Source organism: Oncorhynchus keta, chromosome 25, assembly GCF_023373465.1.
Source record: "Oncorhynchus keta strain PuntledgeMale-10-30-2019 chromosome 25, Oket_V2, whole genome shotgun sequence".
Taxonomy (NCBI): Eukaryota; Metazoa; Chordata; class Actinopteri; order Salmoniformes; family Salmonidae; genus Oncorhynchus; species Oncorhynchus keta.
Window position 1 is genome coordinate 26,661,133 of NC_068445.1, and position 26,727 is coordinate 26,687,859.

Here is a 26,727-nt window from a genome sequence, read left to right on the forward strand (position 1 = left end):
GCATGAGGTCGTTTTAAGTGAAGAGACCTAGTCCCACCCAGGTCTGTACTCAATCACCATCACCACCTCCATTGAAATGAATGGCAATAAAAGTCCCCAGCTCAGAAGAGAAGTCAGCCTGTCATTTCAAGGCCAGTGGTGTGGCCTTGTGCTCAAGCTGTTTCATTAAGTTAAGAACCAGAAAAAAGCTTTATTTTTAACATGAAAGGGATGATTATGTGTGAGTTACATGCAAAGCGAAGGGGGAGCGGCTATGCCAGTGTAGTGTGAAGTAACAAAAGAAGGGTGAGCTTTAGATGTTATGGATGCACCGAAATGATTCACGAAGAAGAAATTAACCTTGACATGAGTTAAAGTCGACAGTTTTCTGCCCGTTAGAATTTAAAATAGCTCACAGTTCGAAAAACGGACAGTGTGTGAACAAACTAAAGTCTTTGTGAAAATGGGATGAAGATGACATTTTTAATGAGTGTGAATGTTTAGCATTTATCATTCACATTTTGTTCCCTGCTTCCTCTTTTGAGGAGATATGTTTAATACTTTATTGAGGTTCCTTGTTATTATTTCATGCCGTTGATAAAATTCTGTATATAAATATGACTATAAACCTGGTATATTATAATTATGAGTTCAGCAAAGTGGTTGGATCACAAAATGTAACTAATCAGAAACCTGTCTCTTTCTGTGTTCATGTGAAAAAGCTTGTTTCAGTGAAGTACTTGTCTGCCAGTTGAGTGGGAATGAACCATCTCTGTGCATCTTGTCAGGCACAACACGAATTGTATCAGAGTCAGACATAGGGCCCCCTCCAATGACGATTCATTTTCATCAACCTCATTCATTTTGAAGATTAATTTATAGCCGCGGACAAAATAGCCAATTATCGGCACTGCAGAATTCACTGGGCAGCAAATTGGTTTCTGTATCGGTGCTGAACCTTAGGAGGAGGTGAGATGCTGCTAGCCCTCCCTGACTGCCAGACAGTTTCAGCACTCTCAGACAAGTAGGAGTGTGATTTGTTAAGGACAAGGTGTATAGACATATATATATATACAGTTTACTATAAGACCGTCACAGTTACCAGTTATGATTCTTAATTCTTAATTCGTCCAAAACTTATTCCCTTGGTAGTGTACTACCAAAGCCCTATGGGCTCTTGTCAAAAAGTAGTGTACTGTATAGGTGCCATTTGGGCTGCAGATTCTGACCATGCACCTTACGTGGAAGTCAAGCTTCTGCGCTCTGCATCCAAGGCTGTTGTCCTACTACTGCACTGAACAGTAAGGCTGTTGTCCTACTACTACACTGAACAGTAAGGCTGTTGTCCTACTACTGCACTGAACAGTAAGGCTGTTGTCCTACTACTACACTGAACAGTAAGGCTGTTGTCCTACTACTACACTGAAAAGTAAGGCTGTTGTCCTACTACTACACTGAACAGTAAGGCTGTTGTCCTACTACTGCACTGAACAGTAAGGCTGTTGTCCTACTACTACACTGAACAGTAAGGCTGTTGTCCTACTACTGCACTGAACAGTAAGGCTGTTGTCCTACTACTGCACTGAACAGTAAGGCTGTTGTCCTACTACTACACTGAACAGTAAGGCTGTTGTCCTACTACTGCACTGAACAGTAAGGCTGTTGTCCTACTACTGCACTGAACAGTAAGGCTGTTGTCCTACTACTACACTGAACAGTAAGGCTGTTGTCCTACTACTGCACTGAACAGTAAGGCTGTTGTCCTACTACTACACTGAACAGTAAGGCTGTTGTCCTACTACTACACTGAACAGTAAGGCTGTTGTCCTACTACTGCACTGAACAGTAAGGCTGTTGTCCTACTACTGCACTGAACAGTAAGGCCATTGTCCTACTACTGCACTGAACAGTAAGGCTGTTGTCCTACTACTACACTGAACAGTAAGGCTGTTGTCCTACTACTACACTGAACAGTAAGGCTGTTGTCCTACTACTACACTGAACAGTAAGGCTGTTGTCCTACTACTACACTGAACAGTAAGGCTGTTGTCCTACTACTGCACTGAACAGTAAGGCTGTTGTCCTACTACTACACTGAACAGTAAGGCTGTTGTCCTACTACTACACTGAACAGTAAGGCTGTTGTCCTACTACTGCACTGAACAGTAAGGCTGTTGTGCTACTACTGCACTGAACAGTAAGGCCGTTGTCCTACTACTGCACTGAACAGTAAGGCTGTTGTGCTACTACTGCACTGAACAGTAAGGCCGTTGTCCTACTACTGCACTGAACAGTAAGGCCGTTGTCCTACTACTGCACTGGACAGTAAGGCTGTTGTGCTACTACTGCACTGAACAGTAAGGCCGTTGTCCTACTACTGCACTGAACAGTAAGGCCGTTGTCCTACTACTGCACTGAACAGTAAGGCCGTTGTCCTACTACTGCACTGAACAGTAAGGCCGTTGTCCTACTACTGCACTGAACAGTAAGGCCGTTGTCCTACTACTGCACTGAACAGTAAGGCCGTTGTCCTACTACTGCACTGAACAGTAAGGCTGTTGTCCTACTACTACACTGAACAGTAAGGCTGTTGTCCTACTACTGCACTGAACAGTAATGCTGTTGTCCTACTACTGCACTGAACAGTAAGGCTGTTGTCCTACTACTACACTGAACAGTAAGGCTGTTGTCCTACTACTACACTGAACAGTAAGGCTGTTGTCCTACTACTACACTGAACAGTAAGGCTGTTGTCCTACTACTGCACTGAACAGTAAGGCTGTTGTCCTACTACTGCACTGAACAGTAAGGCTGTTGTCCTACTACTACACTGAACAGTAAGGCTGTTGTCCTACTACTGCACTGAACAGTAAGGCTGTTGTCCTAGTACTGCACTGAACAGTAAGGCTGTTGTCCTAGTACTGCACTGAACAGTAAGGCTGTTGTCCTACTACTACACTGAACAGTAAGGCTTTTGTCCTACTACTGCACTGAACAGTAAGGCCGTTGTCCTACTACTACACTGAACAGTAAGGCTGTTGTCCTACTACTACACTGAACAGTAAGGCCGTTGTCCTACTACTACACTGAACAGTAAGGCCGTTGTCCTACTACTACACTGAACAGTAAGGCCGTTGTCCTACTACTACACTGAACAGTAAGGCCGTTGTCCTACTACTACACTGAACAGTAAGGCCGTTGTCCTACTACTACACTGAACAGTAAGGCCGTTGTCCTACTACTACACTGAACAGTAAGGCCGTTGTCCTACTACTACACTGAACAGTAAGGCCGTTGTCCTACTACTACACTGAACAGTAAGGCCGTTGTCCTACTACTGCACTGAACAGTAACGCCGTTGTCCTACTACTGCACTGGACAGTAAGGCCGTTGTCCTACTACTGCACTGAACAGTAAGGCCGTTGTCCTACTACTGCACTGAACAGTAAGGCTGTTGTCCTACTACTGCACTGAACAGTAAGGCTGTTGTCCTAGTACTGCACTGAACAGTAAGGCTGTTGTCCTAGTACTGCACTGAACAGTAAGGCTGTTGTCCTACTACTACACTGAACAGTAAGGCTGTTGTCCTACTACTACACTGAACAGTAAGGCTGTTGTCCTACTACTACACTGAACAGTAAGGCCGTTGTCCTACTACTACACTGAACAGTAAGGCAGTTGTCCTACTACTACACTGAACAGTAAGGCCGTTGTCCTACTACTACACTGAACAGTAAGGCCGTTGTCCTACTACTACACTGAACAGTAAGGCCGTTGTCCTACTACTACACTGAACAGTAAGGCCGTTGTCCTACTACTACACTGAACAGTAAGGCCGTTGTCCTACTACTACACTGAACAGTAAGGCCGTTGTCCTACTACTACACTGAACAGTAAGGCCGTTGTCCTACTACTACACTGAACAGTAAGGCCGTTGTCCTACTACTACACTGAACAGTAAGGCCGTTGTCCTACTACTACACTGAACAGTAAGGCCGTTGTCCTACTACTACACTGAACAGTAAGGCCGTTGTCCTACTACTACACTGAACAGTAAGGCCGTTGTCCTACTACTGCACTGAACAGTAACGCCGTTGTCCTACTACTGCACTGGACAGTAAGGCCGTTGTCCTACTACTGCACTGAACAGTAAGGCCGTTGTCCTACTACTGCACTGAACAGTAAGGCCGTTGTCCTACTACTACACTGAACAGTAAGGCCGTTGTCCTACTACTGCACTGAACAGTAAGGCCGTTGTCCTACTACTACACTGAACAGTAAGGCCGTTGTCCTACTACTGCACTGAACAGTAAGGCCGTTGTCCTACTACTACACTGAACAGTAAGGCTGTTGTCCTACTACTGCACTGAACAGTAAGGCTGTTGTCCTAGTACTGCACTGAACAGTAAGGCTGTTGTCCTAGTACTGCACTGAACAGTAAGGCTGTTGTCCTACTACTGCACTGAACAGTACGGCTGTTGTCCTACTACTGCACTGAACAGTAAGGCTGTTGTCCTACTACTACACTGAACAGTAAGGCTGTTGTCCTACTACTGCACTGAACAGTAAGGCTGTTGTCCTAGTACTGCACTGAACAGTAAGGCTGTTGTCCTAGTACTGCACTGAACAGTAAGGCTGTTGTCCTACTACTACACTGAACAGTAAGGCTGTTGTCCTACTACTACACTGAACAGTAAGGCTGTTGTCCTACTACTACACTGAACAGTAAGGCTGTTGTCCTACTACTACACTGAACAGTAAGGCTGTTGTCCTACTACTACACTGAACAGTAAGGCTGTTGTCCTACTACTACACTGAACAGTAAGGCCGTTGTCCTACTACTACACTGAACAGTAAGGCCGTTGTCCTACTACTACACTGAACAGTAAGGCCGTTGTCCTACTACTACACTGAACAGTAAGGCCGTTGTCCTACTACTACACTGAACAGTAAGGCCGTTGTCCTACTACTACACTGAACAGTAAGGCCGTTGTCCTACTACTACACTGAACAGTAAGGCCGTTGTCCTACTACTACACTGAACAGTAAGGCCGTTGTCCTACTACTACACTGAACAGTAAGGCCGTTGTCCTACTACTGCACTGAACAGTAAGGCCGTTGTCCTACTACTGCACTGAACAGTACGGCCGTTGTCCTACTACTGCACTGAACAGTAAGGCCGTTGTCCTACTACTACACTGAACAGTAAGGCTGTTGTCCTACTACTGCACTGAACAGTAAGGCTGTTGTCCTAGTACTGCACTGAACAGTAAGGCTGTTGTCCTAGTACTGCACTGAACAGTAAGGCTGTTGTCCTACTACTACACTGAACAGTAAGGCTGTTGTCCTACTACTACACTGAACAGTAAGGCTGTTGTCCTACTACTACACTGAACAGTAAGGCTGTTGTCCTACTACTACACTGAACAGTAAGGCTGTTGTCCTACTACTACACTGAACAGTAAGGCTGTTGTCCTACTACTACACTGAACAGTAAGGCCGTTGTCCTACTACTACACTGAACAGTAAGGCCGTTGTCCTACTACTACACTGAACAGTAAGGCCGTTGTCCTACTACTACACTGAACAGTAAGGCCGTTGTCCTACTACTACACTGAACAGTAAGGCCGTTGTCCTACTACTGCACTGAACAGTAAGGCCGTTGTCCTACTACTGCACTGAACAGTAAGGCCGTTGTCCTACTACTGCACTGAACAGTAAGGCCGTTGTCCTACTACTGCACTGAACAGTAAGGCCGTTGTCCTACTACTACACTGAACAGTAAGGCCGTTGTCCTACTACTACACTGAACAGTAAGGCCGTTGTCCTACTACTGCACTGAACAGTAAGGCCGTTGTCCTAGTACTGCACTGAACAGTAAGGCCGTTGTCCTAGTACTGCACTGAACAGTAAGGCCGTTGTCCTACTACTACACTGAACAGTAAGGCTGTTGTCCTACTACTACACTGAACAGTAAGGCCGTTGTCCTACTACTACACTGAACAGTAAGGCTGTTGTCCTACTACTACACTGAACAGTAAGGCCGTTGTCCTACTACTACACTGAACAGTAAGGCCGTTGTCCTACTACTACACTGAACAGTAAGGCCGTTGTCCTACTACTACACTGAACAGTAAGGCCGTTGTCCTACTACTACACTGAACAGTAAGGCCGTTGTCCTACTACTACACTGAACAGTAAGGCCGTTGTCCTACTACTGCACTGAACAGTAAGGCCGTTGTCCTACTACTGCACTGAACAGTAAGGCCGTTGTCCTACTACTGCACTGAACAGTAAGGCCGTTGTCCTACTACTGCACTGAACAGTAACGCCGTTGTCCTACTACTGCACTGAACAGTAAGGCCGTTGTCCTACTACTGCACTGAACAGTAAGGCCGTTGTCCTACTACTGCACTGAACAGTAAGGCCGTTGTCCTACTACTACACTGAACAGTAAGGCCGTTGTCCTACTACTGCACTGAACAGTAAGGCCGTTGTCCTACTACTACACTGAACAGTAAGGCCGTTGTCCTACTACTGCACTGAACAGTAAGGCCGTTGTCCTACTACTACACTGAACAGTAAGGCTGTTGTCCTACTACTGCACTGAACAGTAAGGCTGTTGTCCTAGTACTGCACTGAACAGTAAGGCTGTTGTCCTAGTACTGCACTGAACAGTAAGGCTGTTGTCCTACTACTACACTGAACAGTAAGGCTTTTGTCCTACTATTGCACTGAACAGTAAGGCTTTTGTCCTACTATTGCACTGAACAGTAAGGCTGTTGTCCTACTACTACACTGAACAGTAAGGCCGTTGTCCTACTACTACACTGAACAGTAAGGCCGTTGTCCTACTACTACACTGAACAGTAAGGCCGTTGTCCTACTACTGCACTGAACAGTAAGGCCGTTGTCCTACTACTGCACTGAACAGTAAGGCCGTTGTCCTACTACTACACTGAACAGTAAGGCCGTTTTCCTACTACTGCACTGAACAGTAAGGCCGTTGTCCTACTACTACACTGAACAGTAAGGCCGTTGTCCTACTACTGCACTGAACAGTAAGGCTGTTGTCCTACTACTACACTGAACAGTAAGGCTGTTGTCCTACTACTGCACTGAACAGTAAGGCTGTTGTCCTAGTACTGCACTGAACAGTAAGGCTGTTGTCCTAGTACTGCACTGAACAGTAAGGCTGTTGTCCTACTACTACACTGAACAGTAAGGCTTTTGTCCTACTATTGCACTGAACAGTAAGGCTTTTGTCCTACTATTGCACTGAACAGTAAGGCTGTTGTCCTACTACTACACTGAACAGTAAGGCTGTTGTCCTACTACTACACTGAACAGTAAGGCCGTTGTCCTACTACTACACTGAACAGTAAGGCCGTTGTCCTACTACTACACTGAACAGTAAGGCCGTTGTCCTACTACTACACTGAACAGTAAGGCCGTTGTCCTACTACTACACTGAACAGTAAGGCCGTTGTCCTACTACTGCACTGAACAGTAAGGCCGTTGTCCTACTACTGCACTGAACAGTAACGCCGTTGTCCTACTACTGCACTGGACAGTAAGGCCGTTGTGCTACTACTGCACTGAACAGTAAGGCCGTTGTCCTACTACTGCACTGAACAGTAAGGCCGTTGTCCTACTACTGCACTGAACAGTAAGGCCGTTGTCCTACTACTGCACTGAACAGTAAGGCCGTTGTCCTACTACTGCACTGAACAGTAAGGCCGTTGTCCTACTACTGCACTGAACAGTAAGGCCGTTGTCCTACTACTGCACTGAACAGTAAGGCTGTTGTCCTACTACTGCACTGAACAGTAAGGCTGTTGTCCTACTACTGCACTGAACAGTAAGGCTGTTGTCCTACTACTGCACTGAACAGTAAGGCTGTTGTCCTACTACTACACTGAACAGTAAGGCTGTTGTCCTACTACTGCACTGAACAGTAAGGCTGTTGTCCTAGTACTGCACTGAACAGTAAGGCTGTTGTCCTAGTACTGCACTGAACAGTAAGGCTGTTGTCCTACTACTGCACTGAACAGTAAGGCTGTTGTCCTACTACTGCACTGAACAGTAAGGCCGTTGTCCTACTACTACACTGAACAGTAAGGCCGTTGTCCTACTACTACACTGAACAGTAAGGCCGTTGTCCTACTACTACACTGAACAGTAAGGCCGTTGTCCTACTACTACACTGAACAGTAAGGCCGTTGTCCTACTACTACACTGAACAGTAAGGCCGTTGTCCTACTACTACACTGAACAGTAAGGCCGTTGTCCTACTACTACACTGAACAGTAAGGCCGTTGTCCTACTACTGCACTGAACAGTAAGGCCGTTGTCCTACTACTGCACTGAACAGTAACGCCGTTGTCCTACTACTGCACTGGACAGTAAGGCCGTTGTCCTACTACTGCACTGAACAGTAAGGCTGTTGTCCTACTACTGCACTGAACAGTAAAGCCGTTGTCCTACTACTACACTGAACAGTAAGGCCGTTGTCCTACTACTGCACTGAACAGTAAGGCTGTTGTCCTACTACTACACTGAACAGTAAGGCTGTTGTCCTACTACTGCACTGAACAGTAAGGCTGTTGTCCTAGTACTGCACTGAACAGTAAGGCTGTTGTCCTAGTACTGCACTGAACAGTAAGGCTGTTGTCCTACTACTACACTGAACAGTAAGGCTTTTGTCCTACTATTGCACTGAACAGTAAGGCTGTTGTCCTACTACTACACTGAACAGTAAGGCTGTTGTCCTACTACTACACTGAACAGTAAGGCCGTTGTCCTACTACTACACTGAACAGTAAGGCCGTTGTCCTACTACTACACTGAACAGTAAGGCCGTTGTCCTACTACTACACTGAACAGTAAGGCCGTTGTCCTACTACTACACTGAACAGTAAGGCCGTTGTCCTACTACTACACTGAACAGTAAGGCCGTTGTCCTACTACTACACTGAACAGTAAGGCCGTTGTCCTACTACTACACTGAACAGTAAGGCCGTTGTCCTACTACTGCACTGAACAGTAAGGCCGTTGTCCTACTACTGCACTGAACAGTAACGCCGTTGTCCTACTACTGCACTGGACAGTAAGGCCGTTGTCCTACTACTGCACTGAACAGTAAGGCTGTTGTCCTACTACTGCACTGAACAGTAAGGCCGTTGTCCTACTACTACACTGAACAGTAAGGCCGTTGTCCTACTACTGCACTGAACAGTAAGGCCGTTGTCCTACTACTACACTGAACAGTAAGGCCGTTGTCCTACTACTGCACTGAACAGTAAGGCCGTTGTCCTACTACTACACTGAACAGTAAGGCCGTTGTCCTACTACTGCACTGAACAGTAAGGCTGTTGTCCTAGTACTGCACTGAACAGTAAGGCTGTTGTCCTAGTACTGCACTGAACAGTAAGGCTGTTGTCCTAGTACTGCACTGAACAGTAAGGCCGTTGTCCTACTACTGCACTGAACAGTAACGCCGTTGTCCTACTACTACACTGAACAGTAAGGCCGTTGTCCTACTACTGCACTGAACAGTAAGGCCGTTGTCCTAGTACTGCACTGAACAGTAAGGCTGTTGTCCTAGTACTGCACTGAACAGTAAGGCCGTTGTCCTACTACTGCACTGAACAGTAACGCCGTTGTCCTACTACTACACTGAACAGTAAGGCCGTTGTCCTACTACTGCACTGAACAGTAAGGCCGTTGTCCTACTACTACACTGAACAGTAAGGCTGTTGTCCTACTACTACACTGAACAGTAAGGCTGTTGTCCTACTACTACACTGAACAGTAAGGCTGTTGTCCTACTACTGCACTGAACAGTAAGGCTGTTGTCCTACTACTACACTGAACAGTAAGGCTGTTGTCCTACTACTACACTGAACAGTAAGGCTGTTGTCCTACTACTGCACTGAACAGTAAGGCTGTTGTCCTACTACTACACTGAACAGTAAGGCTGTTGTCCTACTACTACACTGAACAGTAAGGCTGTTGTCCTACTACTACACTGAACAGTAAGGCTGTTGTCCTACTACTGCACTGAACAGTAAGGCTGTTGTCCTACTACTACACTGAACAGTAAGGCTGTTGTCCTACTACTACACTGAACAGTAAGGCTGTTGTCCTACTACTACACTGAACAGTAAGGCTGTTGTCCTACTACTACACTGAACAGTAAGGCTGTTGTCCTACTACTACACTGAACAGTAAGGCCGTTGTCCTACTACTACACTGAACAGTAAGGCCGTTGTCCTACTACTACACTGAACAGTAAGGTTGTTGTCCTACTACTACACTGAACAGTAAGGCCGTTGTCCTACTACTACACTGAACAGTAAGGCTGTTGTCCTACTACTACACTGAACAGTAAGGCTGTTGTCCTACTACTACACTGAACAGTAAGGCTGTTGTCCTACTACTACACTGAACAGTAAGGCTGTTGTCCTACTACTACACTGAACAGTAAGGCTGTTGTCCTACTACTACACTGAACAGTAAGGCCGTTGTCCTACTACTACACTGAACAGTAAGGCTGTTGTCCTACTACTACACTGAACAGTAAGGCTGTTGTCCTACTACTGCACTGAACAGTAAGGCCGTTGTCCTACTACTGCACTGAACAGTAAGGCCGTTGTCCTACTACTACACTGAACAGTAAGGCCGTTGTCCTACTACTGCACTGAACAGTAAGGCCGTTGTCCTACTACTACACTGAACAGTAAGGCCGTTGTCCTACTACTGCACTGAACAGTAAGGCCGTTGTCCTACTACTACACTGAACAGTAAGGCCGTTGTCCTACTACTGCACTGAACAGTAAGGCTGTTGTCCTAGTACTGCACTGAACAGTAAGGCTGTTGTCCTAGTACTGCACTGAACAGTAAGGCTGTTGTCCTACTACTGCACTGAACAGTAAGGCTGTTGTCCTACTACTGCACTGAACAGTACGGCTGTTGTCCTACTACTGCACTGAACAGTAAGGCTGTTGTCCTACTACTACACTGAACAGTAAGGCTGTTGTCCTACTACTGCACTGAACAGTAAGGCTGTTGTCCTAGTACTGCACTGAACAGTAAGGCTGTTGTCCTAGTACTGCACTGAACAGTAAGGTTGTTGTCCTACTACTACACTGAACAGTAAGGCTGTTGTCCTACTACTACACTGAACAGTAAGGCTGTTGTCCTACTACTACACTGAACAGTAAGGCTGTTGTCCTACTACTACACTGAACAGTAAGGCTGTTGTCCTACTACTACACTGAACAGTAAGGCCGTTGTCCTACTACTACACTGAACAGTAAGGCTTGTCCTACTACTACACTGAACAGTAAGGCCGTTTGTCCTACTACTACACTGAACAGTAAGGCCGTTGTCCTACTACTACACTGAACAGTAAGGCCGTTGTCCTACTACTACACTGAACAGTAAGGCCGTTGTCCTACTACTACACTGAACAGTAAGGCCGTTGTCCTACTACTGCACTGAACAGTAAGGCCGTTGTCCTACTACTGCACTGAACAGTAACGCCGTTGTCCTACTACTGCACTGAACAGTAAGGCCGTTGTCCTACTACTGCACTGAACAGTAAGGCCGTTGTCCTACTACTGCACTGAACAGTAAGGCCGTTGTCCTACTACTGCACTGAACAGTAAGGCCGTTGTCCTACTACTGCACTGAACAGTAAGGCCGTTGTCCTAGTACTGCACTGAACAGTAAGGCTGTTGTCCTAGTACTGCACTGAACAGTAAGGCTGTTGTCCTACTACTACACTGAACAGTAAGGCTGTTGTCCTACTACTACACTGAACAGTAAGGCTGTTGTCCTACTACTACACTGAACAGTAAGGCTGTTGTCCTACTACTACACTGAACAGTAAGGCTGTTGTCCTACTACTACACTGAACAGTAAGGCACTACTACACTGAACAGTAAGGCCGTTGTCCTACTACTACACTGAACAGTAAGGCCGTTGTCCTACTACTACACTGAACAGTAAGGCCGTTGTCCTACTACTACACTGAACAGTAAGGCCGTTGTCCTACTACTACACTGAACAGTAAGGCCGTTGTCCTACTACTACACTGAACAGTAAGGCCGTTGTCCTACTACTACACTGAACAGTAAGGCCGTTGTCCTACTACTACACTGAACAGTAAGGCCGTTGTCCTACTACTACACTGAACAGTAAGGCCGTTGTCCTACTACTACACTGAACAGTAAGGCCGTTGTCCTACTACTACACTGAACAGTAAGGCCGTTGTCCTACTACTGCACTGAACAGTAAGGCCGTTGTCCTACTACTGCACTGAACAGTAAGTTGTCCTACTACTGCACTGAACAGTAAGGCCGTTGTCCTACTACTGCACTGAACAGTAAGGCCGTTGTCCTACTACTGCACTGAACAGTAAGGCCGTTGTCCTACTACTACACTGAACAGTAAGGCCGTTGTCCTACTACTGCACTGAACAGTAAGGCCGTTGTCCTACTACTACACTGAACAGTAAGGCCGTTGTCCTACTACTGCACTGAACAGTAAGGCCGTTGTCCTACTACTACACTGAACAGTAAGGCCGTTGTCCTACTACTGCACTGAACAGTAAGGCCGTTGTCCTACTACTGCACTGAACAGTAAGGCTGTTGTCCTACTACTACACTGAACAGTAAGGCTGTTGTCCTACTACTGCACTGAACAGTAAGGCTGTTGTCCTACTACTGCACTGAACAGTAAGGCTGTTGTCCTACTACTACACTGAACAGTAAGGCTGTTGTCCTACTACTACACTGAACAGTAAGGCTGTTGTCCTACTACTGCACTGAACAGTAAGGCTGTTGTCCTACTACTACACTGAACAGTAAGGCTGTTGTCCTACTACTACACTGAACAGTAAGGCTGTTGTCCTACTACTGCACTGAACAGTAAGGCTGTTGTCCTACTACTACACTGAACAGTAAGGCTGTTGTCCTACTACTACACTGAACAGTAAGGCTGTTGTCCTACTACTACACTGAACAGTAAGGCTGTTGTCCTACTACTGCACTGAACAGTAAGGCTGTTGTCCTACTACTACACTGAACAGTAAGGCTGTTGTCCTACTACTACACTGAACAGTAAGGCTGTTGTCCTACTACTACACTGAACAGTAAGGCTGTTGTCCTACTACTACACTGAACAGTAAGGCTGTTGTCCTACTACTACACTGAACAGTAAGGCCGTTGTCCTACTACTACACTGAACAGTAAGGCCGTTGTCCTACTACTACACTGAACAGTAAGGCCGTTGTCCTACTACTACACTGAACAGTAAGGTTGTTGTCCTACTACTACACTGAACAGTAAGGCCGTTGTCCTACTACTACACTGAACAGTAAGGCCGTTGTCCTACTACTACACTGAACAGTAAGGCTGTTGTCCTACTACTACACTGAACAGTAAGGCTGTTGTCCTACTACTACACTGAACAGTAAGGCCGTTGTCCTACTACTACACTGAACAGTAAGGCCGTTGTCCTACTACTACACTGAACAGTAAGGTTGTTGTCCTACTACTACACTGAACAGTAAGGCCGTTGTCCTACTACTACACTGAACAGTAAGGCTGTTGTCCTACTACTACACTGAACAGTAAGGCTGTTGTCCTACTACTACACTGAACAGTAAGGCTGTTGTCCTACTACTACACTGAACAGTAAGGCCGTTGTCCTACTACTACACTGAACAGTAAGGTTGTTGTCCTACTACTACACTGAACAGTAAGGCCGTTGTCCTACTACTACACTGAACAGTAAGGCCGTTGTCCTACTACTACACTGAACAGTAAGGCTGTTGTCCTACTACTACACTGAACAGTAAGGCTGTTGTCCTACTACTACACTGAACAGTAAGGCCGTTGTCCTACTACTACACTGAACAGTAAGGCCGTTGTCCTACTACTACACTGAACAGTAAGGCCTACTACTACACTGAACAGTTGTCCTACTACTACACTGAACAGTAAGGCTGTTGTCCTACTACTACACTGAACAGTAAGGCCGTTGTCCTACTACTACACTGAACAGTAAGGCCGTTGTCCTACTACTACACTGAACAGTAAGGCCGTTGTCCTACTACTACACTGAACAGTAAGGCCGTTGTCCTACTACTGCACTGAACAGTAAGGCTGTTGTCCTACTACTACACTGAACAGTAAGGCTGTTGTCCTACTACTACACTGAACAGTAAGGCTGTTGTCCTACTACTACACTGAACAGTAAGGCTGTTGTCCTACTACTACACTGAACAGTAAGGCTGTTGTCCTACTACTACACTGAACAGTAAGGCTGTTGTCCTACTACTACACTGAACAGATGCTCTTGGAACAATTAGTGGAACATGTTGCAGAAACTCAACCTTACTTCCAACACAACCTAGCCTCAAGTTTTTCTAATAGAAATGAATTAAAGGCAATGGTACGACCTTTTCTTGTCACTGAGTTTCCCAATGCATGACTTTGACCTGGTGTTGACAATCCCTGCGGTCTGATCAGTGTGATACTAACAACTTCAGAGGTCACTCTTTAAAGAAACAACCCTCATCTCATTCCTCAGCCTCTCTCTCACTGTGTGGCATCGGCATCCCACTTTCCAGTCCGTGTGATTCAACAGGCTCCATCGGTGTGCTGTGTCCACGCTGTGTCTCAGTCCTAACCACCTGTCTCTCACTGTGGGTAACCTCGTCCCCAGGCTCAATTGTTGCCCTATAGAGAGAGCCGTCTGGGGATGAGATTAATATGTGGTCTCTGTCTGGTGGGACACCTCAACATACTTTTCAGTACAGTCCTGTCCAGTTGATCAGAATGCTTCAACATTGTTCTCATCAACTGTTGCTCATGGTGTGGCCCATACACACTACACAGACTTCCAGGATTGGGTAGTAACGGATGAACTACTAATGTAATGGGGATTAGGTAATCAGTTGTTATCTCTGTCTTTGTGACCTCGTCTCCTCCTCTAGGTGACTAAGATGGTGAAGACGGTGACCACGCGGACGGTTCGCCAGGTGCCCCTGGGCCCCGACGGCCTGCCTCTGCCTGAGGGCTCGTCCCCGCTGGGCAGCTACACAGACTCCATCGACCGGCGCTACCTGAAGAATGGCGAGCGCTACATCACCACGCCGCAGGCCACCTCCACACTCACACGCTCCTACAACAACTACAACGACTCCTACAGCGACACACTCCCCCCCGACGCTGGTGGGAGTCAGTACGGTGGGCGCCACTACGGCCTCCATGACGGCTACGGCATTGGAGATGCAACGGACAACTACGGCAGCCTGTCCCGCGGAGTCAACTTCCGACCACCCCGCTACCCCTACGCTATGGCTAACAGCTATCGGCCAGAGAACAGCTACGGGACCCTACCCATCCGGAAGGATGACTACGGTCACGTGGCCCAGCCCCAGGTCCCCATGGGCAGCAGCAGTGTGGACCTGAACCGGTCGCAGCCAGAACGTTTCCAGCCAGAGCCCTACGGACTGGAGGACGACCGCCGCAGCCTGGGCCCCGAGGAGGAGGAGCCCTATGACCTGGAGCCTGACTACTCCACTGCTAGCCGGCGCCAAGGCACGCTGCCAGGCACCAACCGCGGCAGAACCATGAGAGAGCCGCTCCGCGACGGGCCACGCATCAGGTGAGAACGAGAGACGTGACAGAATGCTGTCTGTTTTTAGTTGTCTGAAAATGTATAGATGACCTTTGTTCTGTGAGTGGAAGATAGGATTGGACTGGTTTTGTTTTGGTTTAGGATGTCTGAAAAGACCTTGAAAACAGGTCTTCCTTGTTACTTAAATGTTGAGTAAAACGTTAACCATTTATAAGATATTAATAAATTGTGTGTTCACCATCTGTTAATCATTACTCCTACATTTACCATTTACTTATTATTAGTTTTCTTTTTGCAGTCCCTGATCTAAAGTGAGCGCTATTTATACATTATAGATACTTTCAAAACATTTCTTTTGAGTGATCAGTGTAATTTCTCACAAAAAGATGGGCATGCTATTGGTAGACTTTCCAGCAGTACCTGGTCGAAGAATAATCACACAACACAGGATTTTTAAGATAATATAAATGTGTGAATAAATACCTACTAACATTTATAAATGTGGGTGTAATGATTAATAAATGGTGAACACAAAATGTATAAATTCATTATAAATGGTTTATTAGGTACCCTTAAAATAAAGTGTGTCATGACTGTCCACGGGAATCCAAATAGGTCAGATCAGGTTTGCAACGAATAACTTCAATCAGACCCCCCTCTCACCCAAGAGGGGGAAAGAAAAACCAGTGGGGGCTAACAACTCATGTCCTGTTGTAAATCAAGAAGATTCAGGTCTGCGCTCTCAAGATTCACCAAAAGAATGTACTTACTTTCAACAGACTTTTTCCCGCTAAAACTCTAACACGTTCAAAAGCGAATACTGGAACAATAACACAAAACGTGGGGAATAGTCAGAGGCGATCTATAGAACACTAATATCATAAAACATTTAAAAATGATGTCAATAAAAAATGTATAAAGGAAATATTGTAACTGGGATAGTAGACCCACTACATATGCACTACATATACTATGCGTTGTGCATCTAATATGAAAAATTATGAAAGTGTTTTTGTTAAGAGAGGGATGTAAATTTGAGAAGCTATAAGATATAATCGTTTTCCATAAACTTTGCACATTGAGTAGTTACCACCCGGAGTGAGGTCAGGAAGCATGCCAGCCTGCCGGAACCTCCCCGTTTGAGCAAACTGTATAAATGATGGGTTAAGAAAAAACACATTTGACCAGGAAGACGTGAAGCTGCAGCTCCGCGTTTAAAGTAGTTTGACATTTGAATCTCAACACGAGGTGGAGATGATAAACTCCCCTCCCGGACAATCACTGGTACAGCTGGTTAGCTGTTCTAAGTAAAGTATCTTTGAAAGCTAATTTAAGTAGGACCATTCTGTTACTCTGCTAAAACCATTGTATAATGCTACTCTCATTAACGAACTGGGGAACCATCGACACGGCTGGCTAGCCTATCTTCAAAGAAGCATCTTCAAGAGTGAATTTAAGGAAAATCAACTCTGTAGTGAAGTATATGTAGCCAGGATTAAGACTCGAGCAGGGGGGCGAGTAGAATTTTAGCTGTGAGAGTGTAGCCAGCCATGTGTGTCGTCCTCGCTGCAGAAGACACAGGTTCTTTACTCTGTAGGGGATGCACAAGGAGGATTAGTTCTATGCATGGCTACAGTACAGGCATAGTCTGATACATGACAATAATAGTTTGCTCAAGATTAGGCAAATTAAGAATACATGTCTTGTTCTTCCAGCATGGGTGAGAAACAACTGTGTGTGTGTACATTTAAAAACAGATGTATTTTCTCATTGACTGATTCATACAGAGAAGGTCTGAAGGGAAGAGAGCTTTTGATTTCCATTTTCATGCAAATGGCTGTTGAACGCGTGTTTCTGTCAGAAAGAGAGATTTTTGATGTCTCTCTCTCTCTCTCTCTCTCTCTCTCTCTCTCTCGCTCTCTCTCGCTCTCTCTCTCTTTCTCTCTCTCTCTCTCACACACACTCATTAGTATGTCTCCTAGAACATAATACAATATCGATGTTGCTGTAATGAAAGTGTGAATTAAAGCACTTTAATTACAGCTTATCTTCTAGTCGCTGTGGGAACCGTCAATTAAAAGGAAAATAACAATTAAGATGTTTAGCGCAAAAATGGTTTCCTGCGATATCGTCGTCCATACATTAGATCAACATGGTGGAGTTCTAGTCATCTATTACAGGGTAGGAGGGACGAACTGGGCCACCCAAACTTGTAATCTTTAGTTAGGTGTGTGTGTGTGTGTCCAAATTGAATTGTACAGTATGTTGGTGTTCTGTCCCCCCTCTCACTTGGTGTGTGTGTGTTAGTGTGTTTCCACCCACTCTCTCTTTCTTTCATCCTTTGTGTGTACATGTGTGCTTCTATATGTGTGTGTGAGTGAGAATTTGTGTGGCTCAATGTGTGTGTGTGTATATTTGTGTGTGTGTGTGTGTGTGTGTGTGTGTGTGTGTGTGTGTGTGTGTGTGTGTGTGTGTGTGTGTGTGTATGTGTGTGTGTGTGTGTATTTGTGTGTATATATGTGTGTGTGTGATTGTCAGCATGATCAATAGCTGCTTTTGAACTCTGCCAGACAATGGCGATGTCTGGAGCCAATCTCAAATCGCTCATCTCTCCCTGGTGTTACCGGGGCCATGCTGCAACTGCCTGCCCACCTCCAACTGCCATGTGGCCTCCAGGGGTCACCATCATCAGGCCTCCAGGGGCTTCTGGGCCCCTCCTCCCCATCTACCTTAATGGAGAGGGGACATGTCACATGAGAGAGAGAGAGAGACCAGTACTCCGCTGAGAGCCCGACAAGACTAGAAGTGCATAGCTTTTAGCATGAGACAGATATCTTTCTTCTGTCTAGAAGTTTGTCACAAGAAGTTGCCCAATGATGGGGAAACTGAAGTTCTGAACAGTGTTTTTCTTCTTCCCCACATGTCATTGAAGTAAGAAACACACAGATAATGGCAGCATAAGCAGTTAAAATACAACAGGAACATGTTTTTACATTTTTTGTAGCCATGCCTCTTGTGAATCAGAAATCACTTACTGAACATGACCAATCTGTTGTGTGTATAGTGGATAGTCACTGAGCTCATAATCATGTGGAAATGTTCCTCCAAACAGAGATGGACACATTATGTCTGCACTGCTAATCCTTTGAGGTTTGTCTCCTTAGGGATTGGAGAGGGTCAGAGACCACAGGAATAGAGATTTGATCTACATAATTGACAGAAGATGACAGGGAAAGAAAAAGACGGATGTCCCTGAAGCCTTTTCACTGTGCTGGCTGTCACTCCTACACACTCTCTCTCCTTTCTCTCTCTTTCGCACTCACTCACTTTAGCAGCTCCATTAACATGAATGTGAGCTGCTTCTGTAATCATCCTGTGAGCATTATGCCTGCCGGCGGTGCCGGCGGTAGCTGTAGCTTTGAGGCGGCAAGGGCCTTTCACATCCTGTGATTAAACCCCACCTATATCAACACAATGGTGCCAATTTAAATGCAAATGCTGACATTCCCATCACTCAGCCCGCACCCCGTTTACCAACCCCGGCATCAGGTGTATCTACACTGATTTTCAGTGTGTGTAAGAGTGTGACGGTTGATGTATGCGCATGTATCTGATAGCAATGAAGACATCATTTGGTAATGCCCTCTATAACTCTCTGTTTCTGAGGTTTATTCACAGCAGTGTTGATTTGGCTCGTCAACTTCTATTTCTGTTAGCATTTGAATCCCCCAACTGTATTTCTGAATGTGTGGTTAGACAGGATGTTCACAAAGGAATGCTTGGTACTGTATAACCTCTACTCACTCACCGCCTTTTTCCATCTATCATGCAGCTATGGTTAGCCTGGTTCAACTAGACTGAATGCTTCTCTCAATGGTGAGCACAGGGCTCAGACTGGTTTATCCAGGTTAGCTGAGAGGCTCTCCAGACCAAAACCTCAGTGTAGCAGGCAGGCCTGTTCCAGCCTAGCCTTAATGACTGGGGCTTAATCAGAGCAGAGCTCCTAGCTCTGGGGCCTTCCTCATTACCAGGGCTGAAGGCAGAGCTTGAGGTTTGTGGTGCTTCACGTTCCAGTCCACCCTCAACCCTCCTGGTTCCTGGAATGGTTCCACTGTACATTCCTTAGACTGGAAGGAACCATTCTGTGAGAAAAAGGAGGTGGTGAAGGTAGACTGGACTATACCATTCCATTGAGATGTCCTCAACAAACACCCTTCAAGGAAGTAGCAGTAAGGTCATTTTTGAAGCTGAAGAAGGAGACAACTGTTTCAGAAGCTGTCTGATCAAGGCTACCCAAGGCAATTAGACCATGATGACTAAACCTAACCTCGTACCACAAGACCAAAACCAAACTAATGCCTTAGAAACATAGACTTTTCATGGCATTTGGTGTCTTTCAGCTTAGTCTCTGCTTGTGGCTCACATTTCAATGCAGCTGCTTGTCTCTCCAGACCCAGGTCTTGTGTTTAGCTGCTTGTCACTCCAGACCCAGGTCTTGTGTTTAGCTGCTTGTCTCTCCAGACCCTGGCGTTGTGTTTAGCTGCTTGCCTCTCCAGACCCAGGTCTTGTGTTTAGCTGCTTGTCTCTCCAGACCCTGGTCTTGTGTTTAGCTGCTTGCCTCTCCAGACCCAGGTCTTGTGTTTAGCTGCTTGTCTCTCCAGACCCTGGCGTTGTGTTTAGCTGCTGTCTCTCCAGACCCTGGCCTTGTGTTTAGCTGCTTGTCTCTCCAGACCCTGGTCTTGTGTTTAGCTGCTTGCCTCTCCAGACCCAGGTCTTGTGTTTAGCTGCTTGTCTCTCCAGACCCTGGTCTTGTGTTTAGCTGCTTGCCTCTCCAGACCCAGGTCTTGTGTTTAGCTGCTTGTCTCTCCAGACCCTGGCGTTGTGTTTAGCTGCTTGCCTCTCCAGACCCAGGTCTTGTGTTTAGCTGCTTGTCTCTCCAGACCCTGGCGTTGTGTTTAGCTGCTTGTCTCTCCAGACTCTGGCGTTGTGTTTAGCTGCTTGTCTCTCCAGACCCTGGCCTTGTGTTTAGTTGCTTGTCTCTCCAGACCCTGGCCTTGTGTTTAGCTGCTTGTCTCTCCAGACCCTGGCCTTGTGTTTAGCTGCTTGTCTCTCCAGACCCTGGCCTTGTGTTTAGCTGCTTGTCTCTCCAGACTCTGGCGTTGTGTTTAGCTGCTTGTTTCTCCAGACCCTGGCCTTGTGTTTAGCTGCTTGTCTCTCCAGACCCTGGCCTTGTGTTTAGCTGCTGTCTCTCCAGACCCTGGCGTTGTGTTTAGCTGCTTGTTTCTCCAGACCCAGGTCTTGTGTTTAGCTGCTTGTCTCTCCAGACCCTGGCCTTGTGTTTAGCTGCTTGTCTCTCCAGACCCTGGTCTTGTGTTTAGCTGCTTGTCTCTCCAGACCCTGGTCTTGTGTTTAGCTGCTTGCCTCTCCAGACCCAGGTCTTGTGTTTAGCTGCTTGTCTCTCCAGACCCTGGCGTTGTGTTTAGCTGCTGTCTCTCCAGACCCTGGCCTTGTGTTTAGCTGCTTGTCTCTCCAGACCCTGGTCTTGTGTTTAGCTGCTTGCCTCTCCAGACCCAGGTCTTGTGTTTAGCTGCTTGTCTCTCCAGACCCTGGTCTTGTGTTTAGCTGCTTGCCTCTCCAGACCCAGGTCTTGTGTTTAGCTGCTTGTCTCTCCAGACCCTGGCGTTGTGTTTAGCTGCTTGCCTCTCCAGACCCAGGTCTTGTGTTTAGCTGCTTGTCTCTCCAGACCCTGGCGTTGTGTTTAGCTGCTTGCCTCTCCAGACCCTGGCGTTGTGTTTAGCTGCTTGTCTCTCCAGACTCTGGCGTTGTGTTTAGCTGCTTGTCTCTCCAGACCCAGGTCTTGTGTTTAGCTGCTTGTCTCTCCAGACCCTGGCGTTGTGTTTAGCTGCTTGCCTCTCCAGACCCTGGCGTTGTGTTTAGCTGCTTGTCTCTCCAGACTCTGGCGTTGTGTTTAGCTGCTTGTCTCTCCAGACCCTGGCCTTGTGTTTAGTTGCTTGTCTCTCCAGACCCTGGCCTTGTGTTTAGCTGCTTGTCTCTCCAGACCCTGGCCTTGTGTTTAGCTGCTTGTCTCTCCAGACCCTGGCCTTGTGTTTAGCTGCTTGTCTCTCCAGACTCTGGCGTTGTGTTTAGCTGCTTGTTTCTCCAGACCCTGGCCTTGTGTTTAGCTGCTTGTCTCTCCAGACCCTGGCCTTGTGTTTAGCTGCTGTCTCTCCAGACCCTGGCGTTGTGTTTAGCTGCTTGTTTCTCCAGACCCAGGTCTTGTGTTTAGCTGCTTGTCTCTCCAGACCCTGGCCTTGTGTTTAGCTGCTTGTCTCTCCAGACCCTGGTCTTGTGTTTAGCTGCTTGCCTCTCCAGACCCAGGTCTTGTGTTTAGCTGCTTGTCTCTCCAGACCCTGGCCTTGTGTTTAGCTGCTTGTCTCTCCAGACCCTGGCCTTGTGTTTAGCTGCTTGTCTCTCCAGACTCTGGCGTTGTGTTTAGCTGCTTGTTTCTCCAGACCCTGGCCTTGTGTTTAGCTGCTTGTCTCTCCAGACCCTGGCCTTGTGTTTAGCTGCTGTCTCTCCAGACCCTGGCGTTGTGTTTAGCTGCTTGTTTCTCCAGACCCAGGTCTTGTGTTTAGCTGCTTGTCTCTCCAGACCCTGGCCTTGTGTTTAGCTGCTTGTCTCTCCAGACCCTGGTCTTGTGTTTAGCTGCTTGCCTCTCCAGACCCAGGTCTTGTGTTTAGCTGCTTGTCTCTCCAGACCCTGGCGTTGTGTTTAGCTGCTGTCTCTCCAGACTCTGGCGTTGTGTTTAGCTGCTTGTTTCTCCAGACCCAGGTCTTGTGTTTAGCTGCTTGTCTCTCCAGACCCTGGCCTTGTGTTTAGCTGCTTGTCTCTCCAGACCCTGGTCTTGTGTTTAGCTGCTTGTCTCTCCAGACCCAGGTCTTGTGTTTAGCTGCTTGTCTCTCCAGACCCTGGCGTTGTGTTTAGCTGCTGTCTCTCCAGACCCTGGCGTTGTGTTTAGCTGCTTGTCTCTCCAGACCCTGGTCTTGTGTTTAGCTGCTTGCCTCTCCAGACCCAGGTCTTGTGTTTAGCTGCTTGTCTCTCCAGACCCAGGCCTTGTGTTTAGCTGCTTGTCTCTCCAGACCCAGGTCTTGTGTTTAGCTGCTTGTCTCTCCAGACCCAGGTCTTGTGTTTAGCTGCTTGTCTCTCCAGACCCTGGCCTTGTGTTTAGCTGCTTGTCTCTCCAGACTCTGGCGTTGTGTTTAGCTGCTTGTCTCTCCAGACCCTGGCCTTGTGTTTAGCTGCTTGTCTCTCCAGAACCTGGCCTTGTGTTTAGCTGCTTGCCTCTCCAGACCCTGGCGTTGTGTTTAGCTGCTTGTCTCTCCAGACCCAGGTCTTGTGTTTAGCTGCTTGCCTCTCAAGACCCAGGTCTTGTCTTCCCTGTGGTGTTGGTTTACTTTATCTTTAATATCAGCTCAACCCCGGCCTACTGAATATATAAGGATTTAGTGTCTAGTTACATTGCTGCTTGGGTAGGAGCTTTTTCTCCCAGTTCATCATGTATTGATTTCACTGGCGGTAAAATGTAGAATGTGTTGCCATAAAAGCTGATATGCTACCGAGGGCCTCATTTAAACCCACAAAGTAATGTGCCCCAGACACAGCAATACCATGATGAGATTCTCCCCTCGCAACGTGCACTAGGGCAGCCGGGAGAAATTTAAAGGATATAATTAACATAAAAATCATTAAAATTCAAGTAAATGCTGGAGCTAGCTCCATAACCACCAGCACTCAGTTAGGGCTGTCGCCCCATTTTGTTGCACCGTACATCATAGATGACTGGCCAGTTATGGAAGTATGATAAACAAGCCTCTCTGGGTGGTGGGGTGGAGGGGAGGCTACAGTGGGTGGCGCATAGTGTGCAACACTAATTAGATCCCCCTGTCTCATTTCCTGTCTCTGGCTCTCCTGTTTTCCTGATGAAAAGACATCAGAGTGGAGAGGAGAGAACAGAGCTAGCGGAATAAAACTTAGTATCATAGTATCGTTCCAACCCCAAACACAGGGAACCCCCTTGGGATAGTTCCATTATGGTGACTTTGTGTGACGATGGTTATTTTCCTCGGTCTGTTACTATCTTACCCTTAAGTGTGTGGAACAAGTCAAATCATTAGGATGTATCTTTTGTTTCTCAAAACACCATGAATACATTTACATTTACATTTAAGTCATTTAGCAGACGCTCTTATCCAGAGCGACTTACAAATTGGTGCATTATGGATAACAAAGAAAGTCATGTTAACCCCCTCAGTATCTATACCTGGCTACAGCAGTATTTCCCAGCCCTGGTCCTCCAGTACCCCCAACAGTACACATACTTAAAACATGTGTGCTGTTGGTGGTACTGGAGCACCAGGATTACAATAAACATGTGTACTGTTGGGGATACTGGAGCACCAGGGTTACAATAAACATGTGTACTGTTGGGGATACTGGAGCACCAGGGTTACAATAAACATGTGTACTGTTGGGGATACTGGAGCACCAGGGTTACAATAAACATGTGTACTGTTGGTGGTACTGGAGCACCAGGGTTACAATAAACATGTGTACTGTTGGGGATACTGGAGCACCAGGGTTACAATAAACATGTGTACTGTTGGGGGTACTGGAGCACCAGGGTTACAATAAACATGTGTACTGTTGGTGGTACTGGAGCACCAGGGTTACAATAAACATGTGTTCTGTTGGGGATACTGGAGCACCAGGATTACAATAAACATGTGTACTGTTGGGGATACTGGAGCACCAGGGTTACAATAAACATGTGTACTGTTGGGGCTACTGGAGCACCAGGGTTACAATAAACATGTGTTCTGTTGGGGATACTGGAGCACCAGGATTACAATAAACATGTGTACTGTTGGGGATACTGGAGCACCAGGGTTACAATAAACATGTGTACTGTTGGGGCTACTGGAGCACCAGGGTTACAATAAACATGTGTACTGTTGGGGATACTGGAGCACCAGGGTTACAATAAACATGTGTACTGTTGGTGGTACTGGAGCACCAGGGTTACAATAAACATGTGTACTGTTGGGGGTACTGGAGCACCAGGGTTACAATAAACATGTGTACTGTTGGTGGTACTGGAACACCAGGGTTACAATAAACATGTGTACTGTTGGGGGTACTGGAGCACCAGGATTACAATAAACATGTGTACTGTTGGGGGTACTGGAGCACCAGGGTTACAATAAACATGTGTACTGTTGGGGATACTGGAGCACCAGGATTACAATAAACATGTGTACTGTTGGTGGTACTGGAGCACCAGGGTTACAATAAACATGTGTACTGTTGGGGATACTGGAGCACCAGGGTTACAATAAACATGCGTACTGTTGGGGATACTGGAGCACCAGGGTTACAATAAACATGTGTACTGTTGGGGATACTGGAGCACCAGGGTTACAATAAACATGTGTACTGTTGGTGGTACTGGAGCACCAGGGTTACAATAAACATGTGTACTGTTGGGGATACTGGAGCACCAGGGTTACAATAAACATGTGTACTGTTGGGGATACTGGAGCACCAGGGTTACAATAAACATGTGTACAGTTGGGGATACTGGAGCACCAGGGTTACAATAAACATGCGTACTGTTGGGGGTACTGGAGCACCAGGGTTACAATAAACATGCGTACTGTTGGGGGTACTGGAGCACCAGGGTTACAATAAACATGTGTACTGTTGGGGATACTGGAGCACCAGGGTTACAATAGACATGTGTACTGTTGGGGATACTGGAGCACCAGGGTTACAATAGACATGCGTACTGTTGGGGGTACTGGAGCACCAGGGTTACAATAAACATGCGTACTGTTGGGGGTACTGGAGCACCAGGGTTGGGAAACATGGCTACAGTATTCTTCAGAACCCTAATGATCTGTCAGTCGTGAGATCGCCTCCTCCACCACTCTGAGATGGAAATGAAGAGTTCCACTTTTTTCCCCCTTCAATGAGTCCTCCTTGCGAATTGATGAGCAGAGAGCCTTGTGTTGATCACAGACCAACGAGGGCTAGGGAGGAAGGTTACTGGAGGGGCCTGGAGACAGGGGAGAGACTGGAGGGGATCGTGTGGAATAGAGGGGCTCTCATCTGGGATGTGTAGGCCTACCTCGGGACCCACTTCACCACAGGAGAGCTAACTGCTTAGTACCGTCATACTGTATATATAAATGGAATACATCTCCCTTAATGGCTCTGGCACTAAGCTAACCTGGGCCCAGTCCCAGGGAGGCAGCCAGGATAGGCAGGGCATTAGCATAGTCTTTGGTGAGGCAGTGTTGGGTCAAAAACCTCCCTGTGGGCATGGTTGGGTTCTCTCTCTACTGCTGCCTCTCCTCTCCTGGCCACAGGGAGTGTGGAAATGCTGGAAATGCTCGGTTTGTTGTTTTTGACAAAAAAATAGAAATAATTACTGAACTTGTTTTTACATGGATTCCGTGGCACGGTTAGCTTCTAACAGCTAGGACTGTTATGTCTTGTTTCGGAATCGCACTTAACAGACAGGTTGACGCCTGCTTGACAGAGCCGCTAACCAGCTGCTAGCTAAGCTGCTAGAAATCAAGCTAACGAATTTAGTCCCAGATGAGTTTTGCAATGGAGCCCTTTTTGTCCGGAGAAGTAAATGAAGGGTTACAGCTCTGTAGGAGCTGTATCTACTACTCTTTGTTTCGGGACAAACTGGATCACTCTGAGTTCCAATACACTCTAATTATGATTTGAAAAAAGTTGCATGAAAGGAATGAGCTCTGCTTTGTTGTTTTTTTTGCGCAGGCTGTACACACTTCATCAGTCCCTCATTCACAATTTTACAAGCACTTCATAATGCCATGAATTTCCTGGCGGCATCACCATTCTGGGGCCGTAATGCCCCCTAAAAAAATCCATGCCTTTTGTGGCCAGTGACTGTTGTGCCCATGGGCTGAAAATAATAATTATAATTCCCTTCGCCTGGCTGCATGCTCCAAAGCACCTCAACTCACATGGCTCTCCGTCACGCGGGTCTTTCTCACAGGCTAG

General features: G+C 46.7%; 1 protein-coding gene across 20 annotated transcripts in view; it reads left to right on the top strand.

Annotated features, from left to right (window-relative positions):
• The window catches only part of LOC118358464 (splicing regulator ARVCF-like), a 366,019-nt gene that overhangs the window by 250,940 nt on the left and 88,352 nt on the right, over nucleotides 1-26,727 (top strand). For all 20 annotated transcript variants that reach the window (XM_052479027.1, XM_052479028.1, XM_052479020.1 and 17 more), the window contains one exon: nucleotides 14,987-15,660. In XM_052479027.1, coding sequence (XP_052334987.1) covers nucleotides 14,987-15,660 — 674 coding nt within the window. The remainder of the gene's footprint in view (nucleotides 1-14,986; nucleotides 15,661-26,727) is intronic.